General features: G+C 39.4%; 1 protein-coding gene across 3 annotated transcripts in view; it reads right to left on the minus strand.

The window, feature by feature from the left end:
• CHD5 (chromodomain helicase DNA binding protein 5) overlaps window positions 1-22,599 on the minus strand; it is a 2,140,358-nt gene that overhangs the window by 790,381 nt on the left and 1,327,378 nt on the right. For all 3 annotated transcript variants that reach the window (XM_044063016.1, XM_044063014.1, XM_044063013.1), the window contains exon 21: window positions 20,823-21,120. In XM_044063016.1, coding sequence (XP_043918951.1) covers window positions 20,823-21,120 — 298 coding nt within the window. The remainder of the gene's footprint in view (window positions 1-20,822; window positions 21,121-22,599) is intronic.

Consider the following 22,599-nt stretch of genomic DNA (forward strand, 5'->3'; position numbering starts at 1 on the left):
TCATAGCAAGCAGAGCCTACTGTTCATCAGAATGTCTCTACCATAATAGAGTCATTGATTGAGAGATATTTAGCAGCTTGAGGCTATATATTACTAAACCTAAACCCTCCAACACCCTTGGGTTTGTAGCCCCCAGACACCATTTTGCCTACTGTGTGACTGAGCCAGTCACTTACCAAGATATTGCTCCTGAGCTACCCCTGAAAAGGGTATGTGAGGCCAATGGGCTTATGTAGTTTACAAATGTTTATTAAGAATTCTCACTGACAAAGTCACTTAATCCCCTATAGTTCTCTTGATGTCAAAAGTATTCTGAACAAATTCCTCAATTTTTAGTTTGCTCAGAAATTACAGGGGCACTGTGTTCTGGTTCGGGAACTTAAGATTTGTTTGTAGCATAACTCTAGCCAAATTAAATGCCAAGACTAATTCTCTACATCAGAAACTCTAGCTCTGAAACCTATCTGCTGAAGTAACAGCAACCAGAAATCAAGCCTTCTAAGACAAAATATAAACTAACTACAATGTCTTACAAGAAAAGTCAAACATAGAGCCTAAATGAAAGAACAATCAAACACTAAATGTAAACACATGTAAAGTTATTTCTAAAGGTTTATGAAATGTAAGTGGAAGACAAAATACAAAGCTCAAGCAACTTCTAAAACAAAATGTATGTGCTAAAAACAATGTCCAAACTGTAGAAAGTAACCAGTAGTCTCCTATAGTGAATCACATAATCCGTGAACTTAAAAGATGTTTTGCTTGAAAAAGTAACAATAGAATAAAAAAGAAATAAAACAATAATAAATATAAAAAAGAAAGAAAATGTAACTGTAGTTTAGCTCATTGCTTTACTGGTTCATAGGTGTGTGCTAAGCTAATGGCCCTGGAGCCTTTACAATCCTAGCCCATAGAAGTGCCCTTGTATTGTGTCGCCCGACCTTAGTTCCCAGTGCCTCTATCAAGTACAGCCACTGGAGTGATCCCAGGGGTGAACTTTCTATTACCCATCCACTCATCAAGATTTCTCTTGAAGAGGGTCAGCGAGGTGCTCTGCTTGACATGTATGGAAAGTTTATTCCAGAGTATGGGCAGTCTCTGGGTGAGGAACCTGCCCTTTCAGCATGTTCTGTTGACTGTAGTAATGAGGTTAAGGTCTCTGGAGTGTGTGGTGCACAGGGACTGGGATGTCTTTAGATGTAGCTTTCCTAACAGAGCTGGGTCAGACATGGCTTTGTAAGTCAAGCTGAGATCAGCTCTAAGTAGGCGATATGAGATAGAGAATAGCTGGAGTCTTTTGAGTCTGTACATGTAGGACATGTGTTTAATGCTTATGATCCACTTCGTGAGGTACTTCGGTGGCCTCTCCAGCTGTTGCAGGTGTCTAGTGAGGTACATGCCAAATGGGGCATTATACTCGATGATTGGTCTAATGAGGGAAGAGTAGAGAGAGATGATGACCTCTTTCTTCCTGGATGCAAAACCCTTGGTAATGAGTTGTGCCACATAGAAGGACTTTCTGACCACAGTGGCAATGTGGTGGGCGAAAGAGAGGTTGCTGTCAACCTGTGTCCCCATATCTCTTATAACGCCTTCAGTGTTCAGTGGGCTCCCATGATGTGGTAATTAGTGGGAACTGAGTTTTTCCCAAAGGGGATGAAGACGCATATTTTGGCATTAAGCATAAGGCCATGGTTTCGACACCAGTCATTGTTCTCAGTGAGGCCTTTCTGTAGGATGTCTGCATCACTTGGGGAGTTAATAATGGTTCCCAGTTTGCAGTCATCTGTGAACTTGGTCAGCCAGAGTCCCTTTGTGTTGGCCTGGACTTCTGAGAAGTAGATGCTGAACAGGAGAGGACCCAGGATCGATCCCTATGGGACACCACTCTTGACTGATCGGCAGCCTGACTTAAGAGTCCGCTACTTTCACACTGTGTGTTCTATCTGTGAGCCAATTTGCAACCCACCTAGTGATATAGGGGCTGATGCCTAGTTTGGTGAGTTTATCAATAATTCCTGAGTGAAGAATGGTATCAAAGGCCTTGGCCATATTGAGGTAGGCTGTATGCACTGCCTTTCCTTCATCCACAGCCCTGGTGACTGACTCAAAGAACTCAACCAGGTTGAGCAGGCATGATCTCCCTTTCACAAAGCCAAATTGCGTGGGGTCTAGAGTTTGGAGATTTCCTATATCTTTGTTAATCAGGTCCATGATGATGCGCTCCATAGCTTTACACATCAGACTCGTCAGGCTAATGAGGCAATAATTCCCTTCATGAAGAGGGATGATTGTAGCAGTGCGCCATTCGGTAGGGACAATGCCTGAGGTGAGGCTGTGACTGAATAGGGCACACAGATATGGTGCCAGTTCACTTTGTAGTTCATGTAGAACACAACCAAGGATTTTATTGGGTCCCATGGAAGCTGTATTCTTGGCCTTGGACAATGCAGCTTTAACCTGTGCTGTAGTAATGCTGGGTGCCTGGCATTCTTCCAGTATAATGATTGGTCCTTTGAAAGGGGGGGAGTAAAGTTGGCACTGAATCTGTGAACCAGTTTGTTGGCAATATCTGTTGACTGAGTATAGGAGGTACCATTGTGCAGTATCTCAGAGCAAATCTGGGTATTACCGTGGAGGTTCTTGATATAGCTATAGAAGGCTTTGTGATTGTTTTTAGTGTCTGCTGCAATTCTGCCTTCATAGCTGGCTTTAGAGGATTTGATGAGGGATCTCAACTTTTTTGTTGAGGCTAATAAGGGAGATTTTCCAGTCTTGGGATTTCATCTTTTTCTGCAACAGTTTCTTCCTTCTGTTGTAGAGTTTACAGTATTACTGGCAGGGGACCACCAGATTGTTTTACTTTTTTTTGGAGGAGAGGGTCTTGGTTCTGTTGGGCATGGCTAGTTCCATGCATTTGTGTACATGTTCATACAGTGTATTGGTATATGATTCGGCAGTCATGCAGCTATTTTCCATTGGTATGGGTGCCGTGAAGTTAGCCACCTCTGTTTTTAGGAGTCCAAAGTCAGCTTTGGTGAAGTTGTTCAAGGTGGTTACCTTTGTGGGGGGCGGTGGACGAAGATTGAACTTATGAGCTTCAGTTGCAAGAGATTCAACATGTCGACGATCACTGTTGGTTTGTTATGCTGGCAGTGATGCCCTTTTTGGGGGAATTTCCCCTTGAAAGAACAAAAGATGACTAGTCAGCAGCTTGACGGCCAACCACAACGTTCTAGTGCTCCATAAAATAAGCTAGTTTATCCCATATACACACAGAACTTCTTCAGAATAAACCTTCCTAACAGTCAGTAGTTTAAATAACTCCTATTTATTTAAACTACTGACTATTAGGAAGGTTTATTCTGAATAAGTCCTGTGGGTATACTGGGCAAAAGCGCTTACTTTGTTTTTATTTTAATAAAGTTGGATGTAAAGTTTTAAACACTGTTTGGATTTATTTTATGGAGCGCTTGAATGTTGTGGTTGGCCATCAAGCTGCTGACTAGTCATCTTTTGTTCTTTCGTTGGTTTGTCGTTGTTGGAATTATTACCTGTTTTTTTAAGGAATTTCCCCTTATTTGAGTTGGTGTGACCATGGTGTTGGTATATATAAGTTTGGGGGGGGGGGGTGCAGAGGGCTTACCCCCTGCAAAAAAAAAAAAAAAAAGAAAACTTAAAAGGATGTTTTTTGCCATTTTTTTCAGTGAATGCAATTCAGGGATTCCAATTCTCAGTGCATTCACTTTCATCCACACATAGTGGAAGCAATTTAGCTACTGAAGGAATGTTATAGCAATATGCAGACATTTGTAAAATACTGCAGTATTGTTTCTATTTGGATTTAAGAAATCTACATAGCTTTGTTTCCTCAGAACATCTCTAAAATGCAGGAAATGTGTACTATACCAATTATTAAAAGTTCTTATTTATTTAACATTTGTTTACTGGGAAAGTCCGACTTGGAACAAAGCCAATTTTCAGTGAGGCCCAGGGAGAAATGCTCCAGATGTATGTCTTTGCGATGTGGGAGGAAACTGGAGCACCTGGAGGAAACCCACACAAATGTAGGGAAAACATGCAGACTCCACACAGAAGGCACCCCAGCCGAGAACTGAACCAGAAAACCTCTTGCTGTGAAGCGACACTACCGCTGCACCACTGCAATACCCACTGCATCTTATTTTTAGAAATAAGATGTAGTCTCCTAAATTACCCGCAGATGGGCTCAGTAAAATATGGAATGTAGGAATTTTGTTTTGACCAGTTTAATTTTAATATGCAGGATTGCGTTGTCTTTTTCTTTTTTAAATTTATCCATCTATTACAGTCAAGCAGATAATAAGGCTTTGAGCTATTTCCTCTAGCCCAAAATATATGGTTTGATTCATTCAAACTCCACTTGTTTACTATGTGATTCTTAGCAAGTCACTTAATCAGGCAGTGCTCCTGGGTAACCTACGGAAGAGGACACTTGTGCCCAGTGATTTTAATTGGTTAACAGTAATATAAAATATATAACTTCCATGGTCTTCACATACTTTTGGAAGAACTGCATTCTACCACCCAGTCTGGTAATACACTCCACCTTTGTTGCATTCCAGTCATTTTCAAATGATTTGATTTTATAGACTATGTAGTATTCACTCTGAACATTTGCCTAGCCTTTGCTGTGTATACTCTATTCTTCAGTCAGTACTGAAGAGAAACAGAACCTCCCAAAGAGGTCACTAATATCCCTTAAGCATTTAAGTTTTAATCATAAGTTGGTCAACCATTTGTTTTTATTACTATCTTCATAACATTTCTTATTAATAGCAAATATCAGCTTAAAGTCCATTTCATTTTTACCAGGATGGTTTATTTTAATCTGTGACTGCTGAGGTAAGCTGTATGGGTCACAAAAGTCAGTTCTCATCCAACCTCTTTTTACAATAATCAGAATCACAAGCTAAACAGTAACTGCAGCTTTTGATGTCAAAATTACTACAAGTCAAAATATGTTCATCACAATGATGCATACGAAGAAACATTTGAAGACTGTACATATTGACAAGATCACATTATTTACAGAGATTTGATGAGTATGCAGAAAAGAATATATAGAAATTATGAGTTGGAATGAGTTTTTGTACAAGGGGTGGGCAATAATTGAGATGTGGAATTATACAGGACACGGTGAAAAGAATATCATTGGTCTGAAAAGACAGATAATGTAGTGGATTTGGATCAAGAGATACCAAGGTGCTCCAAACTGGGGGATGAGTTGCAGTATCATTGATCTTTGTTTAGATAAACTTGGAGCTAGATAATGTTTCTGGAGAATTCTTGATCACTGGCAATGCACAGTGTGTGTGGGTGGGGTGGGGAGACAAATGTGGATTTCACCAGTAGATGTTAGGAGTCAATGTGAATTTTGTGCTGCACTTCATGAAGTGTTCATTTTTAATTAAAAGTCAGATATAGTTTTGTTTATATGGTGACTGTGAGGTTAACTCATATACATAGATATTTAAAGGGACAAAACTGCTCTGTGGGGATGCCTAATAGGGAAGAGGATGGGGGAACTGAACTATACAGATCCCCTTTTCTTGTAAATTCCCAAAACATTACAGTTGTATAAGTAAACTTATTGTAACAGTAGATGTTCGAATGATCACTGCTACAGTAGCCTAAGGTATATGGGTTCTGTTCTGCCAAGGATATAATTTCTGGAAAGCTTCCAAAGTTTCAGGGCACCTTCCATGCACTAAAACCGTTATGCAGCTTAAGCTGAGCTACCCAACACACAGGTTTGAGCGCCAAGCCTTTCAGACCTTTCATGCCAACTAAGAGAGGGAGGCTGAGCCCTGAGAGGACATACCTAGAAGTAAAAATAAATATACATATATGCACACTGTGGCAAAATAAAAAAAATACAAAGAGGGAATGAAGAGACAACTTGCTTATCTTTGCAGAGTATTTTTCAAAGTGTCAGGGATCTCTTACTTAGGTGAGAGAATAATTACACAAATTGGGATTTCAACAGAACTACTGCAGCAGTGATCAGTTGAGCATATACTGTTATGTTAAGATTACTTATGCAACTGTACTATGTTCATTATACTGATCACTGCAGCAGTGGCCTAAGCTATATGGGTTAATTGCCATAGCTTAGAATAACAGGAATTGGAAGGGATTCAGGAGCCCCTGGAGAATGTTCCTAGCAAAGCCTGATCTGGACCTAGAGAAGGAAACAAGCTTCTAATGCTTTGTAAAATTATGTATAAATGACAAAGTCACTAGTTCTGAAATGCTTCAAGAATACAACCCTTCCCCAAAAGCCATACATGAACCCAATGGCATGGTACAGTGGGTCTTGACCCTGCCTGGAATAGTTTTGCTGGGGTAAAAATAACAAAAGGTAACAGCCTAAGACAACCATTTGGGAATAGTTTGTTTAGACACAGGTCGTCCATTCTTAACTTCACTACAAATGAACAATTGAGTTGAAGATCTGAAATATTTAGTTTTGTTAAGATAGTACCTGAGTACTGTGTGGACATCCAAGGTATGGTGTATCCTTTCTCACTCATTTTTAGCTTCAGGAAAAAAGTGGAGATGGATAGTTAGGCTTAAAGTAAACATGGACACCACTGTAGGTATAAAAGGAGGATTAGTTCTCAAAGAAACTCTGTATCTGTGGAAAGCAAGAGAGGGCTGACTCACCATAAAAGCTTGCAACTCAGATACTCATCTGGCAGAGGTCAGAGCAATCAGTAAAACAATTGTCCATGTTAAGAACCACAAGTCAGCCAGATAAGCTAGTTTAAATGGAACAAGTGTTAGCTTCTCTAACACAGAATTAAAATCTCAATGATGAACCACTGGTTTTCTTGAAGGTTTCTTATGCAAAACCCCTTTCAAAAACATTTTGATATGAAAATGCATTGAAAGGGGAGAATCCATGGGCAGACATGCCGAAATGGCCAACACATCTGAACCTTGATGGAGGAGCAAGAAAGGCCACAGGATAGTAACTCATACAAATATTATAAAACCAGACCCCTAATTAGGTGCTAGTTATGTTGTTGGCACCAACTAGAAAACCTCTTCCATTTGCTAATATCAAACATCCCCGTTCTTTTGTGAGGAGATTCATTCTGTGAGGAAGCTTACAGTAATTGCCCCTGGCCACTTCAAAAAGAATAAAGAACCACTGTTGCCTGAACCAGAAGGAAGTCACCACAATAATCTTTGAGGATTCCTTCTGAATCTTCAGAAGTACCCTGGATATCAGTGGAAAGGGTGGAAAAACATACAGGTACATTCCTGTCCAAGAAAAAAAAGGCATCTGTCTTTCAGGCCTTCTTGCATGGAGACCTAGAGCAGAATTTTGCCAGCTGATTGTTCAGAGAAAAATCAAACAGGTCTACTTGAGGAACTCCCAACAGATAGATTAAATCTTGGAAGACCCCCTGCTCTAGTTTCCATTCATGAGGTTCTGCCCCTGTCCTGCTTAACTTGTTTGCCACACAGTTTTGCTCTGATGGAATGTAGGATACCTACAGAGTGAGACTGTGCCGTGAAGCTATATCTCAAGCTGACATGGCTAGTCTGCAAGGGGGTTACAGCCTAGTTTCTCCTTGCTTGTTGCTTTACCACATGACTGTGGTATTGTCAGTAACAACTTGAAGAGGTCCAGGGGGCCAAAGATGATTCAGAGAGTTGAGTGCCTTAATCAAAGCACGTACCTCCTGAGGAAGTCTTAAAAGCATATAAAAAGATGAAAGAGCTAAACATATTCTTGCAGGAGTTGTGATCTTTTTTTACTGTTACAAGTTGCAGTTAAAATTTACGGCAGTTTTCGTCACTGTCAAGCTCTGGTGTTGGCCAGATTTCATTAGATGTCTTTTTTTCAAAGTTCTTAGTGTCTTTTTTCCTCCGCTTTTAATTTGGTTAAGCATCTCCTTTATATTTATGTATTTGCATCTGTTTTTGATGTTCCAAATACCTTGCATTTTTATCCCTCCTGAAACTGCTTCTCAACCAATGGATATGCCGCCTGTGGTGAATGATTCCTCTGAGGCAGGAGGGGGAGAAGGGAAGACCTGGATTTTGAGATATATGCTGTCTCCACAAAATGATTTTCTCTTCTGACAAACCCCAGAACTGGGATTTGAAAAGATAATGGGTATTGGTTGTATCTTTTTCTTATGGAATCTTGCCAGTGGTATCATGAGAATCATAGATATCATGAGACCCAAAATCATGAGTTATTCCCTCGCAGTGACCAAAGTATGAGTGGAAAACCCTAGAAATAGATCTAGGTATAATATTATTTTTTCTGTGGAAGAAAAACTCTTTGAACAAAAAAAAAGACAGAAAAGAAAAGCAAAAAGAAAAATATAGACTTTTGACTATTCTCCTGCAATAAGAGATCTCTCACTTATGTTAGAGATTACTGACACTTTGAAAATTTCAAATTCAATGCAAAGACAAGCAGTTTGTTTAAATATGGAAAAATGTGGATACCCTCTGGCTTGCAGTGAGCTACTCTAGAGCTAGAGAACATTCTTTGTGGAGTATATGGATCAAAAGGGCAAGGCAGAGAACTAATAATGTGATCAGGACACACAGAACCTTAAGAAACACCTGAAATCTGGCTGAACAGGGATGTGATAATAAGCATCTTTTAAATATAGAGTTACCAGGAAACGTAAATGAGGAAGAAGTGGCAACAGCTTATGAAGTGACAGCATTTTGAACTTGGGCACTTTTACAAATTGGTTTAGGAAAGAAAGATCCAGAACTGGTCTCCATGCATTTTCTTTCTTTTGAACGAAAATCATCCTTGAATAAAAGCCTTTCCCAAAATGGGAAGGAGGAACTGGCTCAGTCACTCCCTCAGACAATATGTGATGAAGGACAGGGGGATAGACAGGAGTCTGATCTGGTGGGTGAGGAATTATCTGTGGAAAAGAGAAATTTCCTCCTTCTGCCATTATACCACAAGAGGAAGAAACTGTTGTCCAAAAGCAAGAGGGATATCACTCTGTAGGGGAAGAGGTCTCTCCTAAGCCTAAACAAGAAAATCAGAAATCTTGTAAAGTCTTCTAAAGCATATTCTGAAACTAAAACTGCATCCCTAGGCCAAGGACAATCACAAGGCATTCTTTAACTACGTCAGAAGTCTAAAAGGGAATGCCCAGCTATGTGCCGAACTGGTTGAAGATGGGATCACTCATACTGCACCGGAAGATATTGCCAACCTGCTAGATGACAGAACTTCACCCCCCTATTCCCACCTACCACATTCCAAAGTATAAGTGACACAAGCCCTCTGCCTAGTATATCTGGAGAACAGGTCATCTCTGTGCTCACCAAGGAGAAAAACAGCCTCAATTAGACCAGATAATATTCCAGATTGTTTACTATCTAAAACAAGACCTAGGGGACCCATTTGCTATTCTCTTTAATCATACCTGGAGAACTGGCTATGTCCTGTAGAATGGAGAACAGCAACAGTAATTCCCTTGCACAAAGGGGGGGGGACCATAAACTGACCCTGGGAACTACAGACCAACAAGTCTAACCAGCCACATCTGCAAGGTCATGGAAAGAATTATCATGGACCTTATCAACAAAGACATAGGCGACTTCCAACCACTGGACCCAACCCGGTCTGACTTTGTTAAGGGTAGATCATACTTATTAAACCTGGTAAACTTTTTTGAGAATGTCACCAAAGCACCATGGATGGAGGTAAGACAGTGCACACAGCCTATCTCAACCTTGCCAAGGCTTTCGATACAATTCTCCACTTTTGCATCATTGAAAATCTCTCCCAGATAGGGATTAACCCTTACATTACTAGATGGGTAGCCAACTAGCTCACTGACAGAACACATTCTGTCAAAACTGGCAGCTCCACCTCCACCAGTAGACCCGTCACCAGTGGCCTATATCATTATGCAAAAATTCAGACATTTCCTTCTCAATAAATCCCTCCAAAAATAAATTATATAAGGCTAGATAAATCTTCCTATATCCTATATGAATCTCATTTTTAGAGATACTGTCATATTTAGACTCATCTTGCAGAATTTCCAACATTTTAGCTTTATATGTAATATTGTTCATCAAAACAATACCATTGAGAAGGAAATGTTTGAATTTTTGCAAAATACAAAGCCTAAGATACTTTCAATTTTCGGTATTCCGAAAGTTCATAAAAACATTTTGAATCCATCACTACGTCCTATTGTGGCAGCTGAAGGTTCAGTTATTTCGCCATTGGCTAGATATGTTGATGTGAAATTAAAAAATTTGATGATGGGAGGGGAATCTTTTTTAAAAGATTCTTGGGATTTTTTGAGAAACATCAAAAATGACTTGTTCCACGAGCAACTTATTTTTATAACTATAGATGTGGTTGATCTGTTTGGATCTATACCACATGATATAGGCTTGGAGTGGTTTGAGGAAGCAATAAGATTTACTGGAGAGTTAAGTGATAAAGAAATATATATATATATATATATATATATATATATATATATATATATATATATATATATATATGTTTAAATTTGATGGAGATGGTTTTAAAACATAATTATATATTTTTTCAAGGAGAATATTACCATCAATCTAGTGGGGTGGCGATGGGGGTGAGATGTGCCCCCCTATATGCTAATATGGTTTTGAACACATGGGAAAGGAAATATATTTATAATAGTACCTATGTGAATAGTTGGGTGTTATATAAGCGTTTTTTTAGATGATATAGTCATTTTTTGGCAAGATAGAAAGGAAAAGTTGGAAGAATTCATACAATATATAAATAATTCCATACATTTTTTTAAATTCACTTATGAGATTGGTTTAAATGAAATTAATTATTTGGATGTAAAATTAATAAAAGATAGTAATTTGTTTAGGTCAAAAGTATATAGAAAGAAAATGTATTCTAATTCATATTTACATTTTAGTAGTGGACACTCTCTACATTAGACATTTTCTGCGCTTACCTGTTGCATTTTTTGAAGCCCAAGGGGCGATGATCCTTATCTTTATTTTTAGACATAGTTAAAGACTAAAAAAATAAAAGTATAAGGAAGAAGAAAAGTTTTTTTTTTACAACATTCACACACACACAGGGAGGAAAGGCCCTCTAATTTAAACGGGCCGTACAGTCCTAAGGGGGAATATGAGTTGAAAACTTTCAAAAAACAGAAGCATAATACAGAAGAAACTATATATATATATATATATATATATATATATATATATATATATATATATATATATATATATATCTAACAGAAAAAGGTGGTAGAAAAGGACTAAATAAGTAAAAAAAAAATCATTCTACTTAGCCAACGAGCCAGTAAGACACAACCTCAAAGCTTTTGTGGCAAACGAGATCTGGGGAATTGCCGTGAGGCACCATGGGATAGGGGCTACCTAAAGCCAGTAAAAAGCTCTCGAGCTTTAGTATAAGCCGAGTCGAAGCCGAATATCGGGTCCGAACCCATCCAGCAAGAATTATGGCAAGATAGGACTACATAACATCTGCTGTTCAGCGTCCAAAGCTTCAGGGCACCTTCCACACACCCAAACTGTTAGTTAGCTTGAGCTGAACTGACTAAAAAGATGGGTTTGGGTGCCAAGCCCTTCACAGCTTTAATGCCAAATCAGACAGGGAGGCTCAGCACTGAGAGGTCATTGGTAGGAACGACAAAAAATAAATGTCCACACTTTGGCATAAAAAACACACCAAAAACAAGGGGAATGGAGGGGGAGGGTCTACTGCAGCAGTGGTCATCCGAACATCTACTGCAACACTATGTTTACATACACACCTGTACTATATTCTTCATAATGATCACTGTTGCAACAGCCTAAGTTATATGGGTAGATTATCACAGCTTAGAATACGTGGGAGGTGGAAGGAGAGGGGTCCAGGAGCCCCTATAGAATGGCCCTAGTAAAGCTCACCTAGACCTGGAGAATGAATCCAGCTTGTAGTGCTTTGTAAAAGTATGTACAGAGGACCAAGTTGCTGTTTAGAATACTTCTAGAATCCAATCCTTTCCAAATTGCCATAGATGAAGCCAAGACCCTGGGAGAATGTGTGTTGACCTTAGCTGGAACAGTTTTGCCGTGCTGGGAATAGCAAACGGTAATAGCCCAAGACAACCATTTGGAAATACTCTGCTGTGACACAGGTTGTCCCTTCTACTAACCTTCACAAGCAATGAACAACTGATCGTACGTTCTGAAAGATTTTCTTATGTTAAGATATTAACTGAGCTGTCTGTGGATGTTTCTCCCTAATTTTGGGGTTCAGGAAAAAAAAAACATAAGAGAGTTGGATAGTTCGGCATAAAGTAAACTCGGATACCACTTTAGGCATAAAAGAAGGATTATTTCTCAAGGAAACCCTGTCTCTGTGGAAAATGAGATGAGGCTGACCCATCATAAGAGCTTGCAATTCAGATACTCTTCTTGCAGAGGTCAGAGCAAACTGCAAACCTGTTTTCCATGTCTAAAACCTCAAATCAGTCATATGAGCTGGTTCAATTAGAGCAATTGCTAGCATCTCTAACAAAAAAAATAAGACCCCAATGAGGAGTCACCGGCTTTTTTGAGGTTTCTCATGCAATATTCCTTTCAAAAACATTTTGTTATTGGAATGGCTTGAAAGAGTGGGATCACAGGCAGAAAAAGCTAACAAATGAACCTTGAAAAGGAGTAAGATGGGCCATAGGAAAGTAACTCACATGAATATTGTAAAACCAGAAAAATACTAGCCCTGAATGGGTGCTGTTTATGTTATTAGCAACAACTAAAAAACCTTTTCCATTTGCTAATATGTGATTTTCTAACAGAAGTCATTCTTGATTCCATTAGTATGTGCTGCAAGTCCTCTGTAAACAGGTGCCTAATAGATATTAAGACTTTATTATGCAGGCAGTCTGTTGAAGTAATTTGAGGTCATAATGTATCAAATAACCCTGTTCTTGTGTGAGAAGATCCAGTCTACGAGGATGTTTACGGTAATTGCCCCAGTCAATTCCAAAAGAATGAGAACCACTACTGTCTAGGTCAGAAGGGAGTCGCTACAATGATCTTAGGGGATTCATTCTGAAACTTCAGAAGTACCCTGGAGATCAACTGAAAAGCTGAAAAAGCATGCAGAAACATTACTGTGCAAGGAAAATAAAAGGCAACTGTCTTCCAGGCTTTCTTGCAAGGAGTCCTAGAACAGAATTTTGCTAGCTGATTGTTTAGAGAGGAGGCGAAAACGTCTACTTGAGGATCCGCCCACAGATGGATCAATTCTTAGAAGACCCCTGATCTAGTTTCCATTCATGGGGGTCTCATTTTATCCTGCTCAGCTCGTCAGACACAATTTTGCTCTGATAGACTGCAGGAAACCTGTAGAGTGAGATAAAGTCCATGCTAGCACATCTAGGAAGTAAGACCTGTTTTTCTCTTGCTTGAGTACCATATCACTGTAGTATTCCTCATAACAACTTAAAGACATCCTGTGGACCAGAGGTGATTTAGAGAATTGAGTGCCTTGATAATGGCAAGCATCTCTTTTAAAGTTTTATGCTTGTGCCTGTCTTTCTTGTCCCAGATACCTTGCACTTTTATCCCCACTGACACTGCTCCCCAAAGAAATTCTGAGGTGTCTGTGGTGATTGACTGCTTTGCAGCAGAAGGGGAGACCTGGATTCAAGGATATTTGACATTTCCATCAAGCGATTTCTCTACTCACAAATCCCAGAACTAGAATCTGAAAAGATAATATGTGTTGATATTGGGGCCAAACAGACTTTAGATACCACTGTATCCTTCTCGTGGAGTCTTGCCAGAGGTATCATGAAAATCACAGATGCCATGAGATGCAGAATCCTGATGTATTCCCACACAGTGCCCAAAGTCGGAGTGGAAAAGCCATGGAGCAGATTTAAATTTGTATTTTGTATTCAATTATTGATTTGCTAATTTTTCACATTGTATTTTTTGGAGCTTTTCTCCCGGGGCGTCCGCTGAAAATGGGCCTTTGTTGGCCCAGTCAGACTCTCCCAGCAAACAAATGGAAATAAATAATTAATAAATAAATAAATATACATCTATTTTATCAGGTGGAACAAAAGCTCTTTGTACTGATGTGTCTAGTAGACATCCCAGGAACACAATCCTGTGTGATGGAGACACATTGAATGTTCTCTTGGAATACCAGCCTGCATTGGAGATCTCTGACCCAAGTGAGAGATTCCTGACACTTTGAAAAAGATTTTACAAAGATAAGCAAGTCATCTAAATATGGAAATTATTGATACCATGTAGCCAGCATTGCACTATAACTGCAGCTAGTCACTTGCTAAACACCCTTGAAGCAGTGGACAGCCCAAAGGATAAGGCAAAGAACTGATAATTTGGTCAAGATGCATACAACTGTAAGAATTGTCTGAAGTCTAGATGGATAGGGATGTGAGGATAAGCATCTTCTAAATCTAAGGTTACCAAAAAAAAAAAACAACTCAAATGAGGAAGAAGGGGCAAGAGATTGTGAAATGAAAGCATTTTGAACTTGGGCACTCTCACAAACTGGTTTAGGAAAGATGGTCAGCAGGCATTTTCTTTCTTTCTTTCTTTTGCACAAGGAACATTCTTGAATAAAGCCATCTTTCCAAGTGGAAAGGGTGTACTGTTTTTATCACCCTCTGAGAAAGCATGTGCTGTAGGACAGGAGGGAACAAAGGAGTTGGTATGTGAATATAGAATAATTCTTTGGAAAGGGTGGATTTTTTTCCCCACTGCCATCTCTAAACCTGCTGAATCAGCCTCAGAACCCATTTGTGTGCAACAATCTTCTGCCAAAGTGAAAAAAAAACGAGGTTCAGACTTTCTGAAAGGGGGAGGGCAAGGTCCCCTACACAGTCATTCTGACTTGAGTGCCTTTTGTTCTGCGGGGTTCCTGCTTTCTTTTTGGAACCACCCTGCCATTATATTTTAAAATGCCCTTTTACCAGCATTTTACTGAAACTGTGTGTTTTGTTTCTTGTCAAAAATGGACAAGAGTGCTGAGAAACCCTTGGAAAATTTACAGAAGGAATGAAAAATCTGAGAGCTTCCCTGTATCAGCTTATCACTCTCAGCACATTTTGATAACCTCTGCAGCAGAGGGTCCAAAAACTAAATCTCTATCTAAAGGTGAATTTAAAATCTTTTTACTCCTCTGGGAGGTTCTGAGAATGCAGTCAGGCAACTCCTCCATATGGTACCAGTAGTAACAGCCCTGGATGTAGTACTTAAAGAATCATAAACACTCTTTAAACCATTGGTAGTGACCTCAGTAATAGAAAAAACTAAACTACATAAAGCATATTTTCCTCACAAAAAGGAAATACAGATAAAACAGTCTACATAGTTTCATAATTAGTCAGAATAAAGTTTAACATATGAGCCTGACAATTAAAGGCGCACAAGCGTACACTTTTCCCTAAACTTATCGATTGTTTCACTATCCCTCTGAGTAGGGGAAAGATTATAATTAAAAAAATGCTTGGCAGTAGTTGGATTACAGTTATAGCTGTTGAGTCAGGTCTGGGGTGGGTATATAAAATTTAAAGACTGACGAACTTTGTACATTCTATCACCTTTCTAAGGTGTAGCAGACTGGCCATCAGGAAAACCACAGGCTGTGACAGACACATCCTCCAATGGGAGCAGCACAGGGAGGTGGGAAGAAGTTATGGGAATTTCTGTTGCAACGTCATATTATTTTCTGAGGGACTGAGAAACCTTAGTGCTCTCCCTCCGAAAATAATGGCACATTCTGGAAATAGTCTCAGACAAAAAGAATCCTTGACAGGGAGATTCAGATAGTATGCTCTCCTCTGAGTCCGAATCAGAAATCTGAGGAGAAAAACCTGTAGCTGTCTCATTATATTCCTCTCCAGATTCAATTTCTTGAATCTTTTCAGGAAAAGAGAAATCCCTTTCTCTCTTACCAGAAACTACCAGATAATAAAGGTCAATAGCCTCTACAAGACTCTGAGCTAGCCAGACTTAATAAACTACTCTTGTCTGTTTACATCACAGATGAATATACTTCAAGGCTGGTCAAACACGACAATGCACTTGAGCTGCTCCATGTTCAAATCACCATAGGCAAAATCCAATACCACTTCCTTGCAAGCAATAGGTCCCCCTCTATGACCCAGGAAATCCATACCATGTATTTAAACTTATTAGAAACACTAACCATCCAACCTAATACCGTATTCACAGATGACTCTGACTATTAACTGGGAATCCTATATGACACCACACGTACATGCACAGAGATTCCAGGATTTTGTAAACACAAACTCCCTGGACCAGATAGTCAATACACCAACCAGGGATGCAACTATACTGGATCTGGTCCTCACTAATTTGGAAGAGTGCTGCACACCCCCCTACTATAATGCCTTTCCTGGTAAGGTCAGACCACAAAATGGTCTCCTTTGGAGTAAAAATAAAACCTGGACCCCCAGCTAAACCTGTAATATCCAGGAACTATTCTAAGGCTAACCTCCTACTATTACGTGAGAACCTGGCAAAATTTCCCCCCATAAACCCTGAGAACACTGCTGTCTATGCAGAACTCTTCACACAGAAACCCTGTACAAACATGTTAATAGCTGCACAGAGGCAGCTGTACCCACAAGGAAGAAGTACAGAACTAACTCAAAAAACAAGCCACCCTGGTGGAATCACAAAATCAATAGGCTGTATAACAGGAGGAAGAAAATCATGGCAAAAATTAGGAGGTGCAGCACCCAGCAGGATAAAAGCACTCTCATCAAACTAAATAGAGGACAAATAAAGTTTACCAAAGTCAAATTTAAGGTAAGTTTGGCCTCCCAGGCCAAGGACAACCACAAAGCATTCTTTAGCACTTTCTGCAACCTCAAAGGCAATACACAATTGTGTGCAGAGCTCATCGTAAATGGAGCCACCTATACTGAGCCAGAAGACATAGCAAACCTCCGGGCTGATAAATTCAGCTCCAACTTTACCCTTCCTTCCCCCTCAACCTTCCCTCAGGAAATATCATCAAATATAACTCCCCCTACTATCACTTGGGAACAGGTCCTTAATGCTCTCTCTAAGACCAAGAACACTGCATTAATGGGCCCAGACAATATCCCAGGATGCCTACTAAATAGCATGAAACATGACCTATCAGGGCCTTTGGAATTACTATTTAACTATAGCCTCCAAACAGGTTTCGTGCCTCATGAATGGAAAAATGCAACAGTCATCTCTCTGCACAAAGGTGGGCCATCTACAGACCCTGGACACTACAGACCCATAAGACTCACTAGTCTTACATGTAAAGCCATGTAAAGAATTATCATAGAGATGATCAACAAAGATATAGTAAACCTCCAGACACTGGCCCCAACCCAGTTTGGTTTCATCAATGGGAGATCATGCCTATTCAACCTGGTGGACTACTTTGAGAAGGTCACCAAAGCAATAGATGAGGACAAAATTGTTCACACTGCATACCTTGACCTGGCCAAGGCATTTGACAGAATACCCCACTCGGGCATTGTTGACAAACTCAAGAGGTTAGGTACAAACCCATATGTCAACCAGTGGATAGCCAACTGGCTCACAGACCTATCCCAGGAAGTTAGAATTGGGGAGTCCGCCTCTACAAAGAGGCCAGTCACAAGTGGAGTCCCTCAGTGATCAGTCCTTGGACCGCTCTTTTTGGCATTTACTTTTCAGAAGTCAAGGCCAATGTCAGTGGTCTCTGGCTGACTAAATCTACAGATGATTGCAAATTAGGAGCTGTCATTGAATCTCACACTGACACAAATGTTCTCCAGGAGGGGCTAACACAGACAAACAACTGGTGTCAGGGCCATGGACTAAAACTAAGTGCCAATAAATGCATAATAGTATCCTTTGGAAAGTTATTCATCCCTGGTAACTATCATATTAACAACACACCCTTTAGAGCTGACCCAGTAGTCAGGGGCTTAGGGACACACAAAGATAGTAATCTAGCCTTGGACCATCATGTATTTACAGTGGTGAGGAAATCATTCTATATTGCACACCTTATAAACAGAGGTATGGCATCTAAGTCCAAGGAGGTCATTCTTCCACTGTATTCGGCATTCATCAGACCTGTCATTGAGTACAATGCCCCCTTTGGTACGTACCTAACCAGGCATATCCAACAACCGGAACGTCCACAGAGGTTCCTCACTAAAAAAATACAGGGCATAAATAAAATGTCCTATGCAGACCACCTCAAGGCCCTATCCCTATATTCTGTCTCCTACAGGCTTTTGAGGGGAGATCTATGCATGGCATATAGGGCATTCTCAGACCCCACTCTGATGGACCTCCTGCATATCTTACAAAAAAACAGCACCAGAATTTCCCATTCTAAACACTTAAACCTTGCCTGTGATATGAATAGGTCCTGCTGGAGAGATAGGTATGTATCCCAAAGACTACCATGTCTATGGAACAGGCTCCCCATCCATGTGAAGCAGAGTTCCTCCCTAACCCAATTCAAGTGCAACTTAGAAAGTTGGATGGGAAATCAGAAATTCATCCCTGGTTTCGCACCTATATCTCAAATGGACAGAGGTGACCTGTAAATGGTTCATCTCCCAAACCCCTGCTTACACTTATCAAGGGTATCAGAACTTGTCAGAGATTTGGGATGCATGGCTAGGCTTAAAAAGGCCCTTGTGGTTGTTAGCCTAGTAAGCACTTATGAACTTATGTCCAGTGAAACTAGAACAGCAGAATCTATATATTTAGTTTTCTTTTGGACAGGAAAGTTAGGGGAAACAGGAAACAAGATTTCTGATAGCAGCAACAGCCTGTCCAGGAATCGGCACAACATTCTGTTTAAGCAGGGTCACCTTCCCTGCCCCTTCTCCCAACACCAACAAGAGTGGCTCTTCCCTGCCCACTTAGGGGACCCCCGAGAGCCATAGAGGATGTGGATAACCTCCAGTTAACAGTGCCTGTATGGACAACCCCAGAGGGATCCAGGGAAAAAGATGAGTGGTCTGAGGAACTCTAATACACTTTACCAGCCCCAAGCCCAGAGAATAGCACATTCTTCGCTGGCAGGAAAGCTCTGAAGTACTTGGACCCCAAGCTCAGTTTGAGCTGACTAATGGTTTGGGTGCAGGGAAGGTGCCCTGAAGCTTTGGAAGCTAGCTAGCTGTTATATCCTATATAGGACATAACCCATATAGCTTAAGCTACTGCAGCAGTGATCAATATGAAGAACATCATTATGATCATTACTGAAGACAAAATATGCACATTTGATTGTGAAATTGGGAAATATCCCCTTAATAATCACACCTCCTAACCATGACAAAGAAAACAAATCACATAAATTTGACAGAAGAAACCAAATCAACCAAAAAAAAACATGTTTGGTAATAAACCATGTAATACTGAAGCCATCAGGATTAACACATAGTATTACAAACCTGGAAGCAAGTACCTAGAGTGGTCTATGCTGTAAAACTATAACAATTTTTTAATCTATACAAAACTTAATAAAAACAAATCAAATGAATGCCTAAAAACAAGCCAAATAAATGGTTAGGTTGAAGAAATCTTAAAAAATCTAAGTGAAGTGGTATGAAACAGGATTCAGTTTAATAAGAAGCATTTTGTTTCAAAATACAGGTAAATCAGAGGTACAATTTATGGGACTGCTAACTGCTTTGGTATTCCTGCCAAATATGGTCAACTGCAGGTCACTTGCATATATGCAAGGAATGCAGTGCTGGGCATCAAAAATGAAGCCATTGTAACAGATTGGTGTTTTCAGTTAATTAGAACATAAGTTACAGGGTTTGATACTGACTTCGGGTAATTACCCAGGCTTAAAATGGTCCTTCAGGGAAGCTAGCCTAGTATTCATCTATGAACCTAAAAGAAATAACTGGTTCTACAGATGGAACAATAACAGAATACTGAGCATAAGAGTAAAATAAAGGGTATTTTGGTACCATTTAAGTTCACACAGACTGAAACATGTTAACATCTCACACTTCTCTTTCCTACTCTCTTCTCTTATAATTTAACTGCTAAAAAACTCAATGTAATTTTAGTTTGAACCTTCTCAACTCAGTCTAAATACTTGGTATAAAGTAACCCTTTCTGCATAGACATTCTAAGTTCTTGACGTAATTTATCCTATACTGCTATATTTACCTTGTATTGATTATGCTGTGTGCTTGAGCCTTTGAAAGTTCTACCTTGTAAATCTTATTTTTTAGCATTGTATAACTTTTCTGTGGAACTTTTCTATGTAACAGATTATAGCAGTTTGTTTACTTTCTTTCTATGAATGTTAACTTATAATAACACATCTTTTATGCTTTGTATATGTTTTCTGTTGAGCTTTTCTCCCCGCACCCCCACTGAAAATGGGTTCTTATTGTCCCAGTGGACTATCCCGGTAAACAAATGCCAATAAATAAAAAAATTAAAATAGAATATGTCACTGGAATATGAGGGCGTCAAACACATTTGCTAATTAAAACTATTTTTTGATCTTCAAGCAAAAGTAAATAATGTGATAGAAGGCTTATGGTCCATTCTGAAAAAAAAATGTCTAGCACATTTTATAACAAACTGAACTTTTCTGATTTCTAACTACATCCTCCTCATATTCCAGATTCAAAATCATGAATAAAAAGTATCATAAGGTTCCAGTCTTTACCCCTTAAGGAAGAATGTCAGCACCCCTATATTAACTACACTTCTTTCACCTTCTATGTCATCATTTAAGAGTTCTTTGGTGCTTCCCCGGCCCTTCTTGTCTCCACATCTCCCACCTTCCACATCATCTTTAAAGAGTTCCTCAGTGCCAAACTTAAGGATGTCATCAAGTTCCTGTTTTGTCATGGATCCAGACTTGGACCCCAGTCCAGGTCGGACTACTAAATGGGTTAGCATCATCTTCCTCTTTGCTACTTGGGTGATCCGCTCCTCTACTGATGCTCTTGTGACAAAACGATAAATCATCACCTTCCTGTTTTGACCAATGCGGTGAGCTCTGCTGAAGGCCTAGAACAGAAAGAGAAAAACAAATATCCACTATAGTTTCTCTTAATGGGTTTAAAGTGAATAAAAAAGTCTGCATTAAATCCAGACTGATATGTTAACACAAACTGCGGAGCAATGCTATGGAATCTGAAAAATGTCAGATATGGATCCGTTTTTTATGCATCATTTATTTTAATTTTTTTTAATTTAATTAGATAAATGGACTTTACCTAGAAAGAACATTTCCGCCATAACCTGGAATCTAACAAAGAAATAAATGTAAAGACACAACAAAATAATGCAACAGTACCTTAACCTCTGCTTATGCAGATGATCGTGATATATATGAGAGTATATCATGATATCATAAAAGGTAAACAACTCAAAAGAGAGAATCACAAAACACTGGATGACTCATAAGAATGAATCACACAAAAAATACTTCTCTCCCACTAAAAAAAACCTTATAGCAGTAAACCACACCTACAAAACTGAAATCAAGTGTCATTTTGGTAGTAATACTGTTAGGGAAATGTTTTTTAGTAACATAATGTGTAGGGTTAGGGTTAAAGTTAGGGTTAGCACACATCTTACCTCCTGCACCATCTTACTCATGTGTGCTAACTGTAACCCTTCCCTCTGCCCCTAGCCCTACACATTACATTACTAAAAACCCTTTCCCTAGCAGTACCACTACACAACATATGGACAGCACTGACTCTATCCCCTTACCTAACCCTTACTCTAACCCTAAACTGCAAACACTTGCATGTTCACAGTTGCTGTAACATAGTCTTTCATATCTTCACATACATCACAGTTTCATTCAACCATTAATTTTCCTGCAGACTCCTGCTTACCTACACTATAGAAAGCTAATTCAACCAGATGTGATTCACTTAAATAAGCATTCACTCATTTGTGCATTCTCTCTTTTTTTTCACCAACAAAAACCTTTCTACCAAATGTGATTCTGCATTTTGACTAACACCTATGTGTGTGTGTGTGTGTGTGTGTGTGTGTGTGTGTGTGTGTGTGTGTGTGTGTGTGTGTGTGTGTGTCTTTATGGATGTGGATTAATCCGCAAAATAGGCACTGACAAAGGATTGTGATAGAAGCAGTTATATAAAATTGAGATGGAGAACAGATATGTTTTACCATCTTACCTGTGTCATTAAGTGTTAAATAAAGACTATCTGAATCATCAAGCATTTCTGACCACAAGCATCAACAGTTACTATAACTTAGCCCATGCAAAAGGTGAATTTTGTTCACTACTTGAATATGGCACCTCCTAGTGGCATCACAGTCCTTAACAATTTTACCAGGCTTTAGGCCCATTAAACAAAATCTGAATTTTTATGGTTCAATCACCCTTCCTCAAGCATCACTGCAGTATCCTTCTTTATTTTGTCTTACAATTCTGATTAATAATATGTTTCTTCTTTGTAGCTAATTTACTATTATCATTCTGTAATATAATGCCATTCTCATTAATCT

The sequence above is a fragment of the Protopterus annectens genome, chromosome 2.part1 (genome assembly GCF_019279795.1).
Source record: "Protopterus annectens isolate FY-2018-M chromosome 2.part1, PAN1.0, whole genome shotgun sequence".
Taxonomy (NCBI): domain Eukaryota; kingdom Metazoa; phylum Chordata; order Ceratodontiformes; family Protopteridae; genus Protopterus; species Protopterus annectens.